We start from the raw sequence: 21,663 nt of genomic DNA, 5'->3' as shown, positions 1-21,663 counted from the left end.
AAACATTTTTGCTAAGAGTATTATTATATTATCGATCAATTAACATACTTTTCAGATCACCCAGCAATGCTATTTGCAGAGTTAACTCCAGGTAAAATGTTGCAATGGTGTTCAGAGATAGATGGGAGGGGGTTTGAGATGAAGGGTGGGACTATAAATAACAAAAAAAAACAAGATATCTAATGTAAAATATGCTGTGTCAGTAAAATGCAAATAGGTTCAGAAATGTTGTGAAACAGCACAGTTAAAAAAATATATGTCAAATAGAAATCAAAAGTGGATGGTCTTCAGAGATAGATGAGAGGGGTTGAGGGTAGCTGAGGGTAGGATTGGACAAAAAACAAACAACAGATAACTAATGTAAAATATAGTGTCCCTAAAATGTATATAGTATGTATAAGATGGAAGTAGAAGCCTAAGTGTTGTTGTCCATTCGTTTACTCAGATTAGGGGAGGAGTGGTAGAATTAGGGGAAAATAATAAAGGAAATGTATATATTTAAAATAAGATACAGCACCAGTCAAAAGTTTGGACACCTACTCATTCAAGGGTTTTTCTTTATTTTACTATTTTCTATATTGTATAATAATAGTGAAGACATTAAAACTATTCAATAACACATATGGAATCATGTAGTAACCAAAAAAGTGTTAAATAAATAAAATACTTCAAAGTAGCCACCCTTTGCAGAGATGACAGCTTTGCACACTCTTGGCATTCTCTCAACCATCTTAAGCTGGAATACTTTTCCAACAGTCTTGAAGGAGTTCCCACATATGTTGAGCACTTGTTGGCTGCTTTTCCTTCACTCTGCGGTCCAACTCATCCCAAACCATTTCAATTGGGTTGAGGTCGGGTGATTGTGGAGGCCAGGTCATCTGATGCAGCACTCCATCACTCTCCTTCTTGGTCAAATAGACTTTACACAGCCTGGAGGTGTGTTGGGTCATTGTCCAGTTGAAAAACAAATGATAGTCCCACTAAGCGCAAACCAGATGGGATGGCGTATCGCTGCAGAATGCTGTGGTAGCCATGCTGGTTAAGTGTGCCTTGAATTCTAAATAAATCACTGACAGTGTCACCAGCAAAGCACCCCCACACCATCACACCTCCATGCTTCACGGTGGAAACCACACATACGGAGATCAACTGTTGACCTACTCTGCATCTCACAAAGTCATGGTGTTTGGAACCAAAAATCTCCAATTTGGACTCATCTAATGTCCATTTCTCGTGTTTCTTGGCCCAAGCAAGTCTCTTCTTATTGGTGTCCTTTAGTAGTGGTTCCTTTGCAGAAATTCGACCATGAAGGCCTGATTCACACAGTTGTTCAGATGTGTCTGTTACGGATGCTGGATGCTGGTAACTAATGAACTTATCCTCTGCAGCAGAGGTAACTCTGGGTCTTCCTTTCCTGTGGCGGTCCTCATGAGAGCCAGTTTCATCATAGCGCTTGATAGTTTTTGCGATTGCACTTGAAGAAACGTTCAAAGTTCTTGACATTTTTCATTTCTTCAAGTAATGATGGACTGTCATTTCTCTTTGCTAATTTGACCTGTTCTTGCCATAATATGGACTTGGTCTTTTACCAAATAGGGCTGTCTTCTGTATACAACCCCTACCTTGTCACAGCACAACTGATTGTCTCAAACGCATTAAGGAAAGAAATTCCACAAATGAACTTTTAACAAAGCACACCTGCATTCCAGGTGACTACCACATGAAGCTGGTTGAGAGAATGCCAAGCGTGTGCGAAGCTGTCATTAAGGAAACGGTGGCTACTCAAAATATAGAATCTCAAAATGTTTATGGGACAGCAGCCCATTAGCCAAATGATCATTCTGCACAATCATGATAAAATTAGTTAACAGGCCAATTCTGTTGTTTTATTTTCTCTCTCCTATGAGACCAGCACACCAGGCATATGAACTGGCCCACCAGACATATGAACTGGCCCACCAGGCATATGAACTGGCCCACCAGGCATATGAACTGGCCCACCAGGCATATGAACTGGCCCACCAGGCATATGAACTGGCCCACCAGGCATATGAACTGGCCTACCAGGCATTTGAACTGGCCCACCAGGCATATGAACTGGCCCACCAGGCATATGAACTGGCCTACCAGGCATTTGAACTGGCCCACCAGGCATATGAACTGGCCCACCAGGCATATGAACTGGCCCACCAGGCATTTTCCCAAACTGCACTATGGCTCGTTTGTTTCTGGAACCTTGTAATGAATCCTGTGAAAGAATCACAATGTTCACATTTCCACACTGCCCAAATTGTGTTGGACAGAAAAGGGAATTAATAATAATTTCACATGATGTCAAGGGTTTGACGGAGGCAATTATATTTTCCAACATACAATCTATGTTACTTTCAATTGCATTCAATTCCATTTCAGTCAAAGTCTAAAACACAGTGGTGTGGAAGAACATGTCTTATTAACCAACCAAGCAATGTTATAGGCACCTTATGAGCTGTCTCAAAATGTATTGAGGATAGTATTTAGATTCCTATCCATCACATAATATGACACATAAGGATAAACATTGAGTAGATTCAATGTAACAGAGTGAACCGTTTGTGTACCCTTATAAACTAGAGCGTTCCCCAAAACACTTGAATACACACTGATACCACCGTCTTTGTTATAGTGAGTTTGTTATAGGGAGGGTACAGACAGACCACATATTTTAGTGGCTTAAGAGCTTGTCTCATGTGGGAAACTGTCACGACTTCCGCCGAAGTCGGTTCCTCTCCTTGTTCGGGTGGCGTTCGGTGGTCGACGTCACCTGTCTTCTAGTCATTGCTGATCCACCTTTCATTTTCCATTTATTTTGTCTTGTTTTCCTGCACACCTGGTTTACATCTCATCATCATTACTATGTGTATTTAGCCCTCTGTTCCCTCCATGTCTGTGTGGAGTAATGTTTATTGTCAGGTTGGCATGCTTCCGCCTGGTTTGCGCCGGGTTTTGTTTTATACCAGTGCTTTGTGGCAGCCGGTACTTTGTACTTTGTGCTGCCTCACTTGTTCTTTGGGTATTTGTTTTTGTGACGAAGTTGCGTTCTGTATTATGATTGTCTAAGTAAAGTACCTTGTCCACTCTGCTCTCCTGCGCCTGACTTCCATGCACCAGCTACACCCACCAATGACAGAAACGGACACGCACGCCCCGTCACTCATCAATCTCGACGCTGGTTTTGACATGATGTCGTGTTGATGTTACATTCTTTCTCCTCCTCCACAACAGATGAGAATAGACAGACACTGCAGTGGATACCCAATATAGTGCACTACTTTTGACCAGAGCCCAGCCTATTTGCAAAAGGGCAGTCCTGGTAGACTACACCACTGCATAAGGCCAGTCTTGGTAGACTTTACCACTGCATACCGCCAGTCTTGGTAGACTACACCACTACATAAGGCCAGACTTGGTAGACTACACCACTGCATAAGGCCAGTCTTGGTAGACTACACCACGCCAAATTAGAACGTGGAGCAAATGTTCCACCCTGACACAAGTGAAATGGGATGTTTTTGAGGTGCCAGTGAACATTGAATTAGCATACTTGTGCAAATCTGTAAAAGGTTGTGCCCTCCAATAAGTAGTAAAGGTATACATTTAACTTATTGATGTGTTTTATTCCCAGAACAAAATGTGAGGGAACACCACAGCATGCTTTTCTCAAATTTTTCTCAGCGAAGAAAACACTTCAACATCCCCTTTAAACAACTACAAATCTCCTTCTACAGATAATGCTATTTTCATTGGTATAACAAATAGAACTTAACTTCTTAGTGACCCCTTCGCGCACCAATCCCGTTAAAAACACAGAGTGAAATAACAGCGCGCCAAATGCAAAAACAGAAATACTCATAATGATAATTCATAAATCATACAAGTGTTATACATCGGTTTAAAGATTAACTTCTTGTTAATCCAGCCACAGTGTCAGATTTCAAAAAGGCTTTACGGTGAAAGCAAACCATGCGATTATCTGAGGACAGCGCCCAGCATACCAACACATGAAAATCCCATTTCAACCCGCCAGGCAGACACAAAAGTCAGAAATAACGATATAATTCATGCCTTACCTTTGAAGATCTTCTTCTGTTGGCACTCCAATATGTTCATTAAACATCACAAATGGTCCTTTTGTTCGATTAATTCCATTGTCATATCTCCAAAATGTCAATTTATTTGGCGCGTTTGATTCAGAAAATACACCGGTTCCAACTCGCACAACATGACTACAAAGTATCTAATAAATTACCTGTAAGCTTGATGCAAACATTTCAAACAACTTTCCTAATCCAACTTTAGGTATTTTTAAACGTAAATAATTTATCAAATTTAAGACGGAATACACTGTGTTCAATACCGGATGAAAACAAAGTGGAACGAGCTTTCAGGTCGTGCGCCCCAACCACAACAGTACACTTGGCTCGACTCCCAGAAAGGAAATGGCTACTTCTTCATTTCTCAAAGGAAAAACATCAACCAATTTCTAAAGACTGTTGACATCTAGTGGAAGCGATAGGAAATGCAAGCCAGTGCCTTAGAAATCTCGATCCACATAGAAAACTATTGAAAAGAGTGACCTCAATTTTTTTTTTCCTGAATGGTTTGTCCTCTACTTCATGGAGTCAAATATAATATAAAATATAACCTATTTTTAAAACCTCTTATAAAAATGGTTTTGTAGCATAAACTGGGAATTTGATATTTTTGCCTGACATGATTGTCTGTTTTATATCGGCAAAGTAGTTAAAACCGTGTCAGTTCGACTTTAAAAGCACTGAATGGCTCCAGTATCATGTTTAGGATCAACAGTATTTTTGGAAACAGTATGAAATGAATCACAAAGCACCAGACCTTGTAATCTGCCTCACTCCTGACATTTTAACCACACATTCATTTCTGCTTATGGATGGGACATCCATGGAGTGACTTCCAACTCTGGTCCCACTCAGCAATTGTCTTCAGGTTGTTTTCTGGCGCCAAAGAGACACCGAAGTGGACAAGTGCCCAGGAGTTTTGTAATTAGTCATGTTTTAAATAATAATAATTGACACACAAATGTTTTTTTAAATACAATTTTTTAATAAATGTGACATGGCCAGGTTAAAAATGAACAATTTGCCTCCCTGAGGCCTGCTGCTTTGATTAGCAAGTCACTCTCCCTCCATGTACTCAAGAGAAAAATGTGTTCTGATTGTATAACATTTCAAAATGTGCGAGAAAAACCCAGCTTTCGGAGCTTAGTCCCCATGTCCATGTCGAAGAGATGAGGGTATCTGCTTTCTGATGGTATTTTTATTTCTCAACTTTCAATATTCAACTCAATAGCAACTATTTTACAAACAATATATTGCTTTGAGATACTGTTTTCTCTGCTAGCGCACAGCAAGCGGTTCGGAGCGCCAAGTCAAGGATCAAAAGGCTCCTTAACAGCTTCTACCCCCAAGCCATTATACTGCTGAACAATTCATAAAAATTACCACCAATTTACATTGACCCCCCCGTGCATAGTCACTTCACCCCCACCTACATGTACAGATTACCTCAACTAGCCTGTACCCCTGCACACAGACTCGGTACTGGTGCCCCGTTATTCTTACTGTGTTACTTTTTATTTTAGCCTACTTGGTAAATATTTTCTTCTCTTGAACTGCACTGTTGGTTAAGGGCTAAGGGCTATTTTGGGGCTATTTTGAGGGATGAGTATCCGTACAAAACAACACATGCCTGTAATTTAAGTAAGAATTTCACAGTAAAGTCTACACTTGTTGTATTCGGCGCATGTGGCAAATAAAGTTTGATTTGATATGGAAATGCGCACCGGCCATTACGAGGGCATAGCAACTATTTAACCCAATGAGTCCCATCGTGACGCTGGCGTGATTTGATGCTTTTGAACATTGTGTTTGAGTTAGACTTCTGGGTTGTACCATTGCAGGGGACCAGGTCTTTTTACAAAAACATCTGTAGAGTCCGAATGGTTTGAGCTACAAACTATTAAGTTAGATATGAAAAGCTGAGACTCTCAAACACACATTTTCCTCACGCTTTGCTCTATGACCAGTGGTGATTTTAGAATGTTAACCTTGGTGGGGCCAACTCAACATTTTTTAATTGGGATGCATACCAGCAAAGCCACTACACAACACAAATCAATACAATAAATTGGACTAGAACAGTGACAAACGGTGCCCGCAAACTATTAGGGTCTTCATAAAGCTGTTCCAACAGCATTCCAAACACCTTACCACTGTTACACCTGGCTAAACTGGAATTACAAGTGTGTGTGCATGCAGGAGTGCGAGCGCCACACGCACATACACACAGGTAAAGAAGTATACACACATGTAAAGAAGTATACACACAACCACACACTCACATAATATTTATTTCCAGAATTCCAAGGAGGCACAATGTTGCACAAACTATACAGTAGCCTAGTAATTATATAAACTATTGCATTTTTTTCAATAGCATTTTTATTTTTCCATATACAAAGTCTGTACTACTTTTGAATGTTTACTTGACAACCATTTAAGTGTACAGATAATATATATATAACATGATTTCATACTTCACTTTTAGACATTTTCTTTTTATGACCAAAAGTCATAGGGAGTACAGAGGCTATTCCATCCAATGAGGGAAGCTCTTTACATCTTACTGAAATGTGAGCAGCATTGAAAATAAGATCTTTCACAAAGCAACGCATTTATCATTTATAAAGACAATTTACACATAAGGCAAACGCCATGGTTTACAGAGTAAAATCCAACCATGTCACATTGTTTTGTCATGTATTTTCTGGTACAATTGACATCCTCTCTGTGCAAGTACACCATATTAGTCAAAGAAAACATTTTGACAATACAAACTGCAAGATAAGCCAACTTATTTTGAGGGATGAGTATCCGTACAAAACAACACATGCCTGTAATTTATGTACACTCTTAGAAAAAAAGGGTTCTTTGGCTGTCTCCATGGGGGAACCATTTGAAGAACCCTCTCTACATGGAACCCAAAAGGGTTCTTCAAAGGACTCTCATGGGGACAGCCAAAGAACCCTTTTAGAACCTTTTTTCTCTAAGAGTGTAGGTTGGCTATTATTCAGCTTGTTTGGTACAAATGAAGATCCTACGAAGCACTTTGTGTCAAAGCAGTTCTTCATTGCAGACTTTTCTGTTCTACAACAGACAGATGAAAAAGGCTACAACGATACAGATATACTGTCTTACCTTTAAACCGCACCAATACGTACTTAAATGTCAATTTTCAAGGTTAAAGATGCCAAATATAGTGAACAAAAATAGAAACGCAACATGCAACAATTTCTACGATTTTACAGAGTTACAGTTCATATAAGGAAATCAGTCAATTGAAATAAATTAATTAGGCCCTAATCTTTGGATTTCACATGACTGGGCAGGGGCACGGGCAGGGGCACAGGCATGGGTGGGTCTGGGAGGGCATAGGCCCAGCCAATAAAATATAAATAATATAAAATTTGTTTTCCCCCACAAAAGTGCTTCATTACAGACAGAAATAATCCTCAGTTTCATCAGCTGTTTGGTCTCAGACGATCCCGCAGGTGAAGAAGTTGGGTGTGGAGGTCCTGGGCTGGACCGGTTAGACTTACTGCCAAATTCGCTAAAACAACATTGAAGGCAGCTTATGGTAGAGAAATTAACATTAAATTATCTGACAACAGCTCTGGTGGACATTCCTGCAGGCAGCATGCCAATTGTACGCTCCCTCAAAACTTGAGACATCTGTGGCATTGTTTTGTGTGACAAAAGTGCACATTTTAGAGTGGCCTTTAATTGTCCCCAGCAGCAGGTGCACCTGTGTAATGATCATGCAGTTTAATCAGCTTCTTGATATGCTACACCTGTCAGGTGGTTGTATTCTCTTGGCAAAGGAGAAATTCTCACGAACAGGGATGTAAACAAATTTGTGCACAATGTTTGATAGAAATATACGTTTCTGTGCGTATGGACAATTTCTAGGATCTTTAATTTCAGCTCATGAAACATGGGACCAACACTTTACATGTTGCGTTAAAATTTTTGTTGAATACATACATACATACATACATACATACATACATACAAACAAACAAACAATCAAAAATGGTCCTTTGAAGAATAATTGAATAATGAAGACAGTAGAAGGGAGAAAAATGACAAAAGAATAACAGTTGCTAAAAATATATTGCTGAAAAAGTGGAGGGCCCATTTGCTTTCAGCCTAACTTCATGTTTAAACAGACGTATGCTGCAACCAAAGCTGATTACTACTCAAGAAATCATTCATGAAAATATATGAAATGTATTGAAGCCAGGAATATACTGTGGGGTCCCTTTATAAATACAAACTGTACATACAGAGAGATCCTCACATTCAAATCTTAACATATCCGATGACCCTGAAAACCCTCAAGGAAATACTGATATAAAGCCTTTCTCAAGACGTGTGCGTTGAGAGAGAAGGTGTGTGTGTGTGTGTGTGTGTGTGTGTGTGTGTGTGTGTGTGTGTGTGTGTGTGCGTGTGCGTGTGCGTGCAGCAGAATAAACCAAGCTGGCTCAATTCCCCTGCTTTGGCTATGGGCCAGTGTGTTAGGGGCAGCCTGCTGGTCAGAAGCCCTCACTGCTATCGTCAGTTTGTGGAGGGGCAAGAGGGGAGGTGGGGGAGAGAGGGGGTCACTGTACCGCACACATGGAGCTGCGCGGGGGGTTGACTGTCCTCGCCACAGGTTCTTGACTGTAGTTCACGATGTCGGCCTTCACCACACGCTATGGAAACACACAGACATAAAGAAAGACAAACAGAGGCAAAATATGAGAAAGCTGCCACCACACAAGAAAATCCATCTGATTTAAAGTGGCAATATGTCACTTTTTGGGCGACCTGATAAATTTCACATAGAAATGTTGATCTATGATCTATCACTCTACTTGAAAGCAAGTTTAAGAAGTGGTATATCAGTTCTATGTGCGCTATTTCTATGCTTCCATTCCTAAAATTAGTTTGTGTCTTTTACTTTCGGTTTTGTACACCAGCTTCAAATAGCTGAAACAATACTTTACGTTTTAGAAAATATATTTCACAGCGGATTAGAAGGTATAATGAATGATTCTCTACACTATACCATCTTATTTTGTCACAAACTGAAATTAGTTAAACTATTAGAATTTTAGCAACCAGGAAATGGAGGAGCGATTTCTGCATTGTGCAACTTTAAACACGAATTATATTAAATGTACCTAATTGATACTACAAAATATTTGCAATTTGTTCCTGCATAGTCCAGAAATCTATGGATCACAAAGCAGGCCCCAGGTCTTCCTTCCCAGGCCCCAGACCATACTTATATAATTCAAATACCTTTAATTTGTCACATTCAGAAAAACATGTAAACTGAAGTATACAAGTTAATGGATGAATGTTGTGGTAAAAATAACCTATGGAGAATCTGCTCTAGTCTCTTTGCAGATGCAGCCAGCTCAACGCCAATCAGAAGCGTAGAAACAGGTCAAACAAAGGTCAGTCTGACAAACTCTGTCCGGGGACCAAGCCCACTTCTCTGGATCATACTGATGCAGCCCACTGAAATAGTCGGGAATTCCTGGCAACATCTTCTATACCAGTGTCATTTCAGGGTTTTTTCTCTTAATGATGCGACATAAAATATGTTACTCCAACAAAATGTTTGTGCCAAACTACTGTAGGACCAGTCTAAACCAACCAAAGATTTTCTCTGTTAATAATCAAACTAACTAATCACTCAATTAAAGTGGAACTGACAGCGTTAACTACTTTGCAGATATGAAAACAGATAATCATAATATCAAACCTTTATAAGAGGTATTAAAAATAGGTTGTGTTTGTCTAAAAATGACATGCTGCAGAGTAAGGCATTGTTGGCAGAATAGATGGATGCAGTTCAGTACGTGATAAATATATCTAATTCACCAATACTTTTCTTGGTAGACCAAAACTTATTGCTATCAGGTTGTACATCACAGCTGGCCTGGTACATGTGTTGCTGCCTCCAGCCCTTTGGGATGCAATGTTTCAGTTTCAATAACTCAATGTTTTAGACAATAACGGAAGAATGTAACTAAGGCTGGGAGTGTCAATACAATCAAACTAGCGCGGGCAATGACCACAAGTCAGTCATAATGTGTCTAATAGGCAAACTTATCCATTTATGGAGCTATTTACTTAGCTAGCTAAAATGCCTTAAAGGCGTTTGTGAAAAGTCTATAGCAATATAGAGTGGGAAAGTGGCCGCGCGTTTGGACAATTTATAGACACTGCAGTAAATAAAACCGAATAAAAACATGTCATTCTTATCCAGGACTGGACTCTACACAGACCAGTGTGCCCTAGCCATTCAGAGATACAGTATTCTCAAACACATTCTTTGAAAGTACGAAAACGTGAAAATTACCATATCTAAGTGCTCGCTTCACCTGGGGGTATATATAAACAGATTTGAATAAGATTTCATGTTGTTAAAACGCTGTCAGTTCCACTTTAATTCCCACAATTAAAATACAACAACAATCTCTACCACAACCACTTCGTAAGGGGTCTTGCGGTTTCATACCAGGCACTAATATTTACAGTATATTTCAGGAGAAAATTATATCTGTTTGCGACTGTGTGTTGACATACTTCCAACTACTGAACCGAACAGATTTTGCTCTGATTGGTCTCCTGTCTAACGGGGACTTCGTCCTGATGGTAGTCCACCAGCTCAGCTTTCACGATCCTCTGTGCAGCACACACCAATGGAGAGATGGAAGGAGACAAAACCAGGGGGAGTAGAAGAGGAAAAGAAAACGAGAGAGAAAGCGAAAGAGAGAAAGAGAGAGAGAGAAAGAAGAATTAAGGAGAAAGAAAGCGAGAAAGAAAGAAAGAAAAAGAGAGAAAAAAAGAAAAGAGGAGAAAGGAGAGAGAGGACAGGAAGGAAAAAAGATGCAGACAGGAGGTACAGTTGGTTAGAATGCAGGATGAGGAGAGGTGAAGACAGGGTCATGGAGGTGACAATGAGAAAAATGAAAAAGAAACTTGAGAAATAGATTGAACAGGAGAATAAACAAATGAGAAGCACCGGGGTTTACGCAGGAAAATGACCAAAATACATGTGTGAAACATGGTCATTTACAAACGAAGAACACTCAGAAAAAAATATATATATCTGTGTGCGACTGTAATACTCCCAGGCAGATATGAATTGTGTGTGTGTCAAATATTGGTTTATCCATTCAATAAAGATTTGGGAGTATTGTAGCGAGTGAGACTTTTAAAAAAAACTCTTTAAGTTTAAGCCGTTAGTCTGCCCAAATGTATGTGTGCGTCCTCGGCTCCTCTTCTACTAACATTTTACCAGGTGAAGTTTTAAAATCAACCGTTGCATCTTCAATGAGGAAAGGTATAGCTAGCACCTTTCCCTATTCTTGACTTGTTGACGTCTCTGAGTGAAAGTGATCTTACAGCAAACCCTGTCAGAAATCCAACTGAGCTCATCTGGGCTTGTATTCAAAAAACGTTTCAGAATAGGAGTGATGATCTAGGATCAGTTCCCTCCCGTCCAATTCATTATGATCCAAAAGGCAAAACCCAAGACGCTTCATGCATACGGGCCCTGGACATTGAGTAACAGTAACAGGGCAGGTTCTGAACTTAGTTAAAACTCAGAACTCAGACCTGGATTGGGGAGCCAGCAAAGACCAGACATCGTGGTTGAAACCCAGGCCCTGGTTGGTTGGTTGATTAACGAGCTGCCGACGCCTGGTGTCGGACCCTGTGAGTAATCAGCGGCCCCAGTATCTGATCGTCCAGGCAGGGGGCAATGACGGAGTAGGCTCCCAGGCCAATGAGATCTTGCCAGGGGCCCTGACCCCCATGTACAGCTCTCTAAACCCGACAGCTGATAATGAGGCTTTTCTTGCCCCCCTACAAGCCACTAGAGCTGCCCCCTGGCCTCCATCCCCAAATGCCTACAACTCACAACATTATTCCAACCATTGTTAACACAACACAAGGTAGAAAAACAGACTGTTTTTTGGCAGACAATTCAAAAACATTTATTCTTTCTACTTCTTATTTCTTTCTCCAGTGAATGTTGAGGCCTTCAACTATTGTAACCTCAGTCTTACCACAAACCGAACCCATTCTCTATCGAAGATGAAGATGCACCACTGATGTGGGATAGTCTTCACTCCACCTGTGTTACAGTTGAAGTCGGAAGTTTACATACACCTCAGCCAAATACATTTAAACTCAGTTTTTCACAATTCCTGACATTTAATCCTAGTAAAAATTCCCTGTTTTAGGTCAGTTAGGATCACCACTTTATTTTAAGAATGTGAAATGTCATAAAAATTGTAGAGAGAATGATTTATTCCTTCTTCCTTGCCTTTCAGGTTATGTCGATATAGGAGTCGTTTTACTGTGGATATAGATACTTTTGTACCCGTTTCCTCCAGCATCTTCACAAGGTCCTTTGCTGTTGTTCTGGGATTGATTTGCACTTTTCGCACCAAAGAACGTTCATCTCTAGGAGACAGAATGCGTCTCCTTCCTGAGCGGTATGACAGCTGCGTGGTCTCATGGTGTTTATACTTGCATACTATTGTTTGTACAGATGAACGTGGTTCAACGTGGTACATTCAGGCATCTGGAAATTGCTCCCAAGGATGAACCAGAGTTTTGGAGGTCTACATTTTTTTTCTGAGGTCTTGGCTGATTTCTTTTGATTTTCCCATGATGTCAAGCAAAGAGGCACTGAGTTTGAAGTTAGGCCTTGAAACACGTCCACAGGTACACCTCCAATTGACTAAAATTATGCCAATTAGCCTACCAGAAGCTTCTAAAACCATGACATCATTATCTGGAACTTTCCAAGCTGTTTAAAGGCACAGTCAACTTAGTGTATGTAAACTTCTGACCCACTGGAATTATGATACAGTGAACTATAAGTGAAATTATCTGTCTGTAAACAATTGTTGGAAAAATTACTTGTGTCATGCACAAAGTAGATGTCCTAACCGACTTGCCAAAACTATAGTTTGTTGACAAGAACATTTGTGGAGTGGTTTAAAAAGGAGTTAATGACTCCAACCTAAGTGTATGTAAACTTCCGACTTCAATCTCATCTAGAAAAACAATCTCCAGAGAACATGTCTGGAGCGAGACATGGACATCATAGGTTATGTTTCTGTGACAGGCATCTTGACTGACAGATCAGACCACTCATCCAGCTTGTTTAGCCTGGATTAAAGCACTTGGGTTATTGAGGAAGCTTTCATGGGAGGTGACGGAGGGGAGTGGAGATGGACACATTCATTAGCCTCTGTCTGTTGACAGCAGAAGGGGCAGGGTAGGGGTGGAAGTGCGTTTGAGAGTCACCTCCTAGCCTTCGCTCCCTTGGTGCTCTCCCTTCTCTGTGGGGGTCCTGACCTCCCCATAGAATCAGCCTCATCTAGCCAGCGCGGCACCAGCCAGTCATATCACAGCCAGGATTAATGCCTCTGGGGGAAGATGCCCTGCCTTAATCCCACCGCTGCCACCAGTGACAAGGCCACCTGGTCTGGCTGGTTCATCGAGGCCGAGCTAGGAGGCCCCGTTCAGCCCACATCGGCGGGAGATAAACACAATAAATCAGAAGATGCAGCCAAACCTTCCAACCTCTTGACCTCTCGCTTCACGCACCATTGGGCTCTAACATCAACAACATGGCTGTATTTACAGATGGACAGTGTCAGTCACAGGTACAGCATCACAGGAGTAACAAGAGTCCTCTACCGGGTGCGGTGAACTTGTGACCTGGCGCACTCTGTTTGACCTTGTGTACATGTGTGTGGTTAGAAGAAACCGTCCCCCAAAAAATGCCGACATGACTCGAGGAGCTGCTATATAATTCTCTCTGGGAAACGCAAGAGAAAGGCCTAATGAAGACTCACCTGGGACTGCTCAATCTCTGCTTTGTTGAGCTTCACCCCCAGAATCTCTGCAGCCACTCTCTGGAATGCCAGGAACACCTCAAGGGAAGGCAGGGTGGCAAAATGAAAGAGCGATGAGCAGAAACACAGAAACAGCAGAAATATGCTCGCAATGTGCGCAAATAAACAAATATTGTGCCGCATCAATTTTGCTTAGTCATCATCACAGCAAAGCATTTCAGTGGTCATTTTTGTTGTTGTTGTTGTTGTTGTTGTATGTGCGCGTCACTTTTGATGTAATTTACTGGGTAAACTGACTCACTGAGTCTCCGGTCTTGGCTGATACGAACTGACTGATGAGGCTGTTGTCTTGGCAGAAGCGCTGGTGTTTGTCAGCCTTCACTGTCCTCATGTGCTCCAGGTCAACTGTGGACGAAATGCAGAGCAATATGTCAGCAAATTACACCGATCGCAAGATTGACTTCACACAGGGTTACACAGTACACAGACAGAGCGAACCTCATATCTGGACTTGCACAGAAATGATGAGGTTTACACCAGCTCAAGATACACTCAGGGTCTGCCTGACGTAGATAATTGGCAACATCATTTAATTGTTGTGTCACGTTCAGTTAAGGCACCTTTTTGTAAAGTAATTTTTCTCCTTTTCGGGGGAAACTAGGGTTGCAACTAGGGTTGCAGAGGGAGGGTATATTCCTGGAAATGTAATAATTTTACCAGTAAACTATCAGTTTGTTGGTATCTTTCAAGGATTTGATGTAATTTATCACATCTAGTGGCCCCTTTGGCTACTTCAGATTGTCACAGGTGTCTGTAATTACCTCTGGCTGTCTGTGTGGCCTTATCACATACAATGCAGTCGGAACGTTTTCAGACACCTTTTCCACATTTTGAGAGTTTCAGCCTTATTCTAAAATGTATTCAATTGTCCCCCCCCTCATCAATCGACACACAATAGCCCATAATTACAAAGCAAAATCAGGTTTTTAGAGAATCTGGCACACAACACAGTTGAAGTCGGAAGTTTACATACACCTTAGCCAAATACATTTAAACTCAGTTTTTCACAATTCCTGACATTTAATCCTAGTAAAACTTCCCTGTCTTAGGTCAGTTAGGATCACCACTTTATTTTAAGAATGTGAAATGTTAGAATAATAGTAGAGAGTGTGATTTACTTCAGATTTGATTTCTTTCATCACATTCCCAGTGGGTCAGAAGTTTACATACACTCAATTAGTATTTGGTAGCATTGCCATTAAATTGTTTAACTTGGGTCAAACATTTCGGGTAGCCTTCCACAAGCTTCCCATAATAAGTTGGGTGAATTTTGGCACATTCCTCCTGACAGAGCTGGTGTAACTGAGTCCGGTTTGTAGGCCTCCTTGCTCGCACACGCTTTTTCAGATCTGCTCACAAATTTTCTATGGGATTTAGGTCAGGGCTTTGTGATGGCCACTCCAATACCTTGAGCAAATTACACCGATAGCAAGATTGACTTCACACAGGGTTACACAGTACACAGACAGAGCGAACCTCATATCTGGACTTGCACAGAAATTGCCCTTAAGGCATTTTGCAAACACCTTTGGAATTATGCTTGCGGTCATTGTCCATTTGGGCAACCAAGATTTAACTTCCTGACTGATGTCTTGAGATGTTGCTTCAATATATCCACATCATTTTCCTCCCTCATGATGCCATTGATTTTGTGAAGTCTGAAGTATTCAGACCCTTTACTCAGCACTTTGTTGAAGCACCTTTGACAGCGATTACAGCCTCGAGTCTTCTTGGGTATGACGCTACAAGCTTGGGGAGTGTTGTATTTGGGGAGTTTCTCCCATTCTTCTCTACAGATCCTCTCAAGCTCTGTCATATTGGATGGGGTGCGTTGCTGCACAGCTATTTTCAGGTCTCTCTAGAGATGTTCGATCAGGTTCAAGTCCGGGCTCTGGCTGGGCCACTTAAGGACATTCAGAGACTTGTCCCAAAGCCACTCCTGCATTGTCTTGGCTGTGTGCTTAGGGTTGTTGTCTTGTTGGAAGGCCAAAGAGTTCAATCTATGTTTTATCAGACCACATAATCTTATTTCTTATGGTCAGAGTCCTTTAGGTGCCTTTTGGCAAACGAGAGAGGGCTTCCATCTGGCCATTCTACCATAAATGCCTGATTGGTAGAGTCCTTCAGAAATGGTTGTCCTTCTGGAAGGTTCTCCCATCTCCACAGGTTAACTCTGGAGCTCTGTCAGAGTGACCATAGGGTTCTTGGTCACCTGCCTGACCAAGGCCCTTCTCCCCCGATTTCTCAGTTCGGAACTTCCTAGTGCTGGATGTTCGGCCAAACTACTTCAATTTAAGTATCTTGGAGGCCACTGTGTTCTTGACCTTCAATGCTGCAGAAGTGTTTATGTACCCTTCCCCAGATCTGTGCCTCGACACAATCCTGTCTCGGAGCTCCACGGACAATTCCTTCGACCTCAACCTCACCTGTTGTTTTCGCTTCGTCATTATGGGGTATTGTGTGTAGATTGAGGAAAATGTTTTATTTAATCCATTTAGAATAAAGCTCTAAAGTAACAAACTGTGGAAAAAGTGAAGGTCTGAATACTTTCTGAATGCCTGTATAGGAGATCATTAAATAAAATGATTTTATTATGAAAACATTATCATTATTAAACCATAAACTTAGTGAATACCATTGTTTCATCATTAAATATCCTTCATATTTTTTATACACACTTTTATTGATTTACTAGAACTATGTCAATATGTATTTGTTGTCAATAATTTGGCATCAAACTGGTGGCAGTTGTGAAAAAAGTAAATAGTTGGAAAAGTTGCAGAGCATTGAAAATAATGCCATTGTTGATTATGTACTTTTTCAAATTAATTAGGCTATTTTCTCTTTAATCATGATCTATCTAGTAGAAACTCATGGACAGATATAAAACAAATGAATACTATATATATATATATATATATATATATATATATATATATATATATATATATATATAAAGTTATTTAAGTAGAAATTACCAAAGTTATGATGGTTTGCCATAGATTCTGTTAATTAGCTAAATTGCTGAAGTTTCAGGTAACTTTGGTAAATTACCAGTAGCTTTGCAACCCTAATTCAGAGTCCCAAGGCCTCCATTTCCAGGTGCGATTTAAGCGCAGTGTCACACATTCCATAACATAGGCATAGTAGAGTTGACCCCTGAAGCACATTTAGCTCTACATGGACCAAGTCAAAAGAGCCCAGCTCTACCCAGAAGTATGGGTGTCTGTTGAGAAAAAGCTGAATTAGAAATCAGGCCTTTAAAAGGTGCACACAACGGGCCTAAAAACTAGGTCTGTCAACACCACGATGATTTACAGAATGCGTACAATGCTAGTGCTTTCCTTTCTAGCCATTGTGCTTGTGTCTCTGTGCATTCAACTCTGGTGCAGTGATACCAGGCGTTTCACTTCTCCCCAATACAGGGTCACACCTGAGTCACAAGGGAAGGTCATCTGGGGGGTCTTGCTGCTGAAAGCAATAGCTTCCCACTTTGTTACTGGATTTGTGTGACGAGATGGCCACGCCCGGTATCTGGTGCAGACGTGTCTATGGGAGACGGAGGAGGTAGTAGGCTACTGTATGGAGTTGAATTTCTCTCGTCCCTCCGAGTTTTGCTCTTTGTGTGAAGCTTCATTCAAGCGGTCAGTGTTTCCTCTTGTTCTCATGCCTCTTGGTTTCGGGGTGTGTGAGCGAGAGTGTGTGTGTACGTGCATGTGTGTGTGTACAGTGCCCTCCAGTATTATTAATAACATAGTAAGTCATAGTGACTCAAATATAAAAAGGCCAGTCACCATCCATAGACATTTCCAAGAGAAAGGCACATTTTTAGACAGTGTTTTGTGATTTTTGTTGTTGTCATGTGAATCATTCTAAGAATATTGGCACCACATAACTGGGAAAAAGCTATTGTATGTGTCATGACATAGGAGTCTGGAACTTACACAAACCTTTTTAGTCCCCCTGGACGGACGGACGGACACACAGGTTGACGCATCTCTCCGCAAGCATAAACATGGCTGTCTTCTAGGCGTCAGCACGTTATTAATTAGCGTGACTTAGAGGGAACGTACCCCGCATGCTACCAGAAGTAAACCGTGCTGGCCTCCCGGGTGGCGCAGTGGTTAAGGGCGCTGTAATGCAGCGCCAGCTGTGCCATCAGAGTCCCTGGGTTCGCGCCCAGGCTCTGTTGTAACCGGCCGCGACCGGGAGGTCCGTGGGGCGATGCACAATTGGCCTAGCGTCGTCCGGGTTAGGGAGGGCTTGGTCGGTAGGGATGTCCTTGTCTCATCGCGCACCAGCGACTCCTGTGGTGGGCCGGGCGCAGTGCGCGCTAGCCAAGGTTGCCAGGCGCACGGTGTAGCCTCCGACACATTGGGTTGGATGCGCGCTGTGTTAAGAAGCAGTGCGGCTGGTTGGGTTGTGTATCGGAGGACGCATGACATTCAACCTTTGTCTCTCCCGAGCCCGTACGGGAGTTGTAGCGATGAGACAAGATAGTAGCTACTACAACAATTGGATACCACGAAATTGGGGAGAAAAAGGGGTTATAAAAAAAAAGAGAAGTAAACCGTGCTAATCCTTTGGATACTGCACACTTGGGAGTGGTTATCAATCATCTGTCAGAGTCAGATTAGCCAACATTAACACACTGGGGCCGTGGAGTGGCAGGACACTAAGTAAACTTGACGATGGGGAGAAGTGAAGATAAAGCAATTAAAAGAAGGTTACGTTCCCTCACACAGGAATACCATACCTTAAGGGAACATTTCGGCATTTCGTGTATGATTAGTGAAAAAGTCCATATTGCAAATGTACGGTCCCTTACTAGATGTCCGAAATCGTTTGTAAAATTCGTTTGTAAAATTCACGAAATTGGGGAGAAAAAGGGGTTATAAAAAAAAAGAGAAGTAAACCGTGCTAATCCTTTGGATACTGCACACTTGGGAGTGGTTATCAATCATCTGTCAGAGTCAGATTAGCCAACATTAACACACTGGGGCCGTGGAGTGGCAGGACACTAAGTAAACTTGACGATGGGGAGAAGTGAAGATAAAGCAATTAAAAGAAGGTTACGTTCCCTCACACAGGAATACCATACCTTAAGGGAACATTTCGGCATTTCGTGTATGATTAGTGAAAAAGTCCATATTGCAAATGTACGGTCCCTTACTAGACGTCCGAAATCGTTTGTAAAATTCGCGGTCGGCGTCGGGCCGTGCGGTAGGGCCGGACCTACCGGGAAGTCATCGAATGAACTTTGTCGGACGTTCGGTTTCCGTTTAATAAAATAAACAAGTTTTGGACCGTTTTTCCGCCATCCCGGAAATTCCCACCAGATGGCATACGGAATCATATGGAAATTTGGCAAAACATCACGAGTCACGACGGGGCCTTATCTCAAAAACGGAAAATATTTCGAAGCCGAAACTTGGTGAGCGTAGGTTTGGCATAATGGGCAGTTGGCCCCGAACGGGATGGCGTCTAGGCCTCAACGGTTTTTGAGTTACTGCCATTTTTCTGGGATTAAAGGCTTAAAATGGAAATAGAGAAATTATTTTTCCACTTCAGGTCAAAGTCAAGGAGCCTCCGGTGTCAATAAAAAAAGAACCAGCCATTTATCTATCGTCATTTAAGAGAAACGGAACAATGACAAATTGGTGATGGTCACAAATAGGCGTTTTTTTTTTTCAACAGTTACAGATCCAGTTGCAGGGTGTTCATACGAATCTTTTTAAAGTGTGCTGCGGAGCTCTGCGACATTTCTGTGATTTTCTATGATTTTCTGAAATAACACAATAACTCAGTTCTTAACGTAAAGACTTAAAACTCAGGATTATGTAAAGGCATACCCCAATCAGGATATGAGTTTATTTATAGCTTCCTGTGCCAACCATAAGTGCCTTAAATGGTGTCATAGTGGCTGTTTCCAAGGGTTAAAAAGGTCAGATCTTTTCAAAACTTCATATGTGTGATTAGGCAACCCCCATAAACTGTAAGTCAGTCATTTCTCCCAACAGATGTCAAAGAAAAGCTCTCACACACACACACACAGCAAGGATGGAGTGACAAAGTGCGGTGCTTAAAGACACAGAGAGCAGGCAATAAAATGCATTACCATAATCCCTAGGCCGTGCCGAGTTCAACGAGATATCCCGCTTCACCGTAGCTCGCTCGGTCTAGGCGCAGCGACCATTAGAATAGTAGGCCCAAAATGAAGCCTGCCCCACAATGTCATTTGCTTTTGGGTGACAGTGAGAGAACCGTTAGGGTGAGAAGAAAAATTCCACCACAGGAATGTTCCTAAGGTCCTCCCGATCTGAACAAGCCTAACCTTGACATTGTGGCATTAACCCTTCACAGTAAAACAGGGTTTTTTGATCTCACAGATTACAGTGTCATCTCTCCCCATAGGAATACATTGCCTGCACCACAAAATTCAACCTGAAGCCTATATGGGTTATGAACGCCGTATGAACCTGTCTTCGGTACCAGTCCATCAGGCCACTATGAGGTCTACCTGTGTCGAATCTAAGCTTCCTGGACCAACCGGAAGTGGTTAAAATGCCCCTAAAAGTGTATATCCATACCCTGCCTGCAGTTTGACAGACATAGTGCATTCAGGCCTGTGTAAATCAGTCAATTCTTAACGTAAAGACTTAAAACTCAGGATTCTGTAAAAGCATACCCCGATGAGGATATGTGGTGACTTATAGCTTCCTGTGCCAAACGGAAGTGCCATAATTGGTGTCTCAGGGGCTGTTTCGAAGGGTTAAAAAAGTCAGATCTGTCCAAAACTTCATATATGTGATTAGGCAACCCCCATGAACTGTAAATCAGTCATTTTTCCCCAAAAAAATCAAAGGAAAAAAAAATCACACTAAAACACAACTTGGAAGGAGGGACGTATTGGGGTGCGTAGAGACAGACAGTGGCTGCAATAGTTAGCTTTGTTCGAGCTAAAAAAGAACGGTCGGACCTAGAGTTCCGAAACTTTAGAAACCTGTTCTAGACCAGCACCAATTCATTTTTGCATCACGAAAATGACGATGTTTAGAAAAGTCTCAGAGACGCAAGGCTAGGTGCGTTGAAACCGGCTCGGCCCATAGAGACGGACCCCAACGTTTCTGTCCGATAGCTCGTTCAAGGACCCCGTAGCAAGGCATGGAAATAAGTGGATTTTCAGCACCAATTAGGGTTTTTCTCGGACACCAAATGACCTATCGAGCCGAAATTTGGGATTCGGGGTCGCCTCACATAGGCCTTCACATAATGTCCGAACTGGACCCGCAGCTAGAACGTAACTATGTGTTTTACCTTTTTATTATGTTTTCAACTGAAGGCGCTGTGAATTATGGGCCTGCTCTGACATATGTGATAGTTGGCTACTAAATGAGTAGGAAAAAGTGGGTTTGGTGTCAATTGATATCCGTTTGGTGTCATAATGACATCTAATTGACTGATGGACACTGACTTGCTAGTTGACTTTTGTACATTTGCAATATGTTTAAACGGAGAGGGACCATCACCAAAAAGGCATTCTGAAATCAACACAAAAAATGGCATCACCATAGTCTCCAGACTGTGCCGAGTTC

General features: G+C 41.7%; 1 protein-coding gene across 2 annotated transcripts in view; it reads right to left on the bottom strand.

Moving 5' to 3' along the window:
* Positions 1-6,406: 6,406 nt before the first annotated feature.
* LOC139420881 (ras-related protein Rab-28) overlaps positions 6,407-21,663 on the bottom strand; it is a 50,261-nt gene continuing 35,004 nt past the window's right edge. Inside the window, exons 5-9 of one of the 2 annotated variants that reach the window (XR_011635566.1) lie at positions 14,310-14,413; positions 14,009-14,086; positions 10,716-10,814; positions 7,111-8,827; positions 6,407-7,002 (exon numbers count right to left, since the gene is read on the bottom strand). Coding sequence is in view for 1 of the 2 variants with exons in the window: in XM_071171264.1 (XP_071027365.1) it covers positions 8,735-8,827; positions 14,009-14,086; positions 14,310-14,413 (275 nt within the window). In the remaining variant the exon portion in view is untranslated. Of the gene's footprint in view, positions 8,828-10,715; positions 10,815-14,008; positions 14,087-14,309; positions 14,414-21,663 lie in introns of both variants that reach the window. The other variant, XM_071171264.1, reaches the window with a different exon arrangement.

Source organism: Oncorhynchus clarkii, chromosome 12 (assembly GCF_045791955.1).
Source record: "Oncorhynchus clarkii lewisi isolate Uvic-CL-2024 chromosome 12, UVic_Ocla_1.0, whole genome shotgun sequence".
Lineage (NCBI taxonomy): Eukaryota > Metazoa > Chordata > Actinopteri > Salmoniformes > Salmonidae > Oncorhynchus > Oncorhynchus clarkii.
Note: the sequence above shows the minus strand (reverse complement) of the source record. Positions and strands in the feature narration are given on the sequence as shown.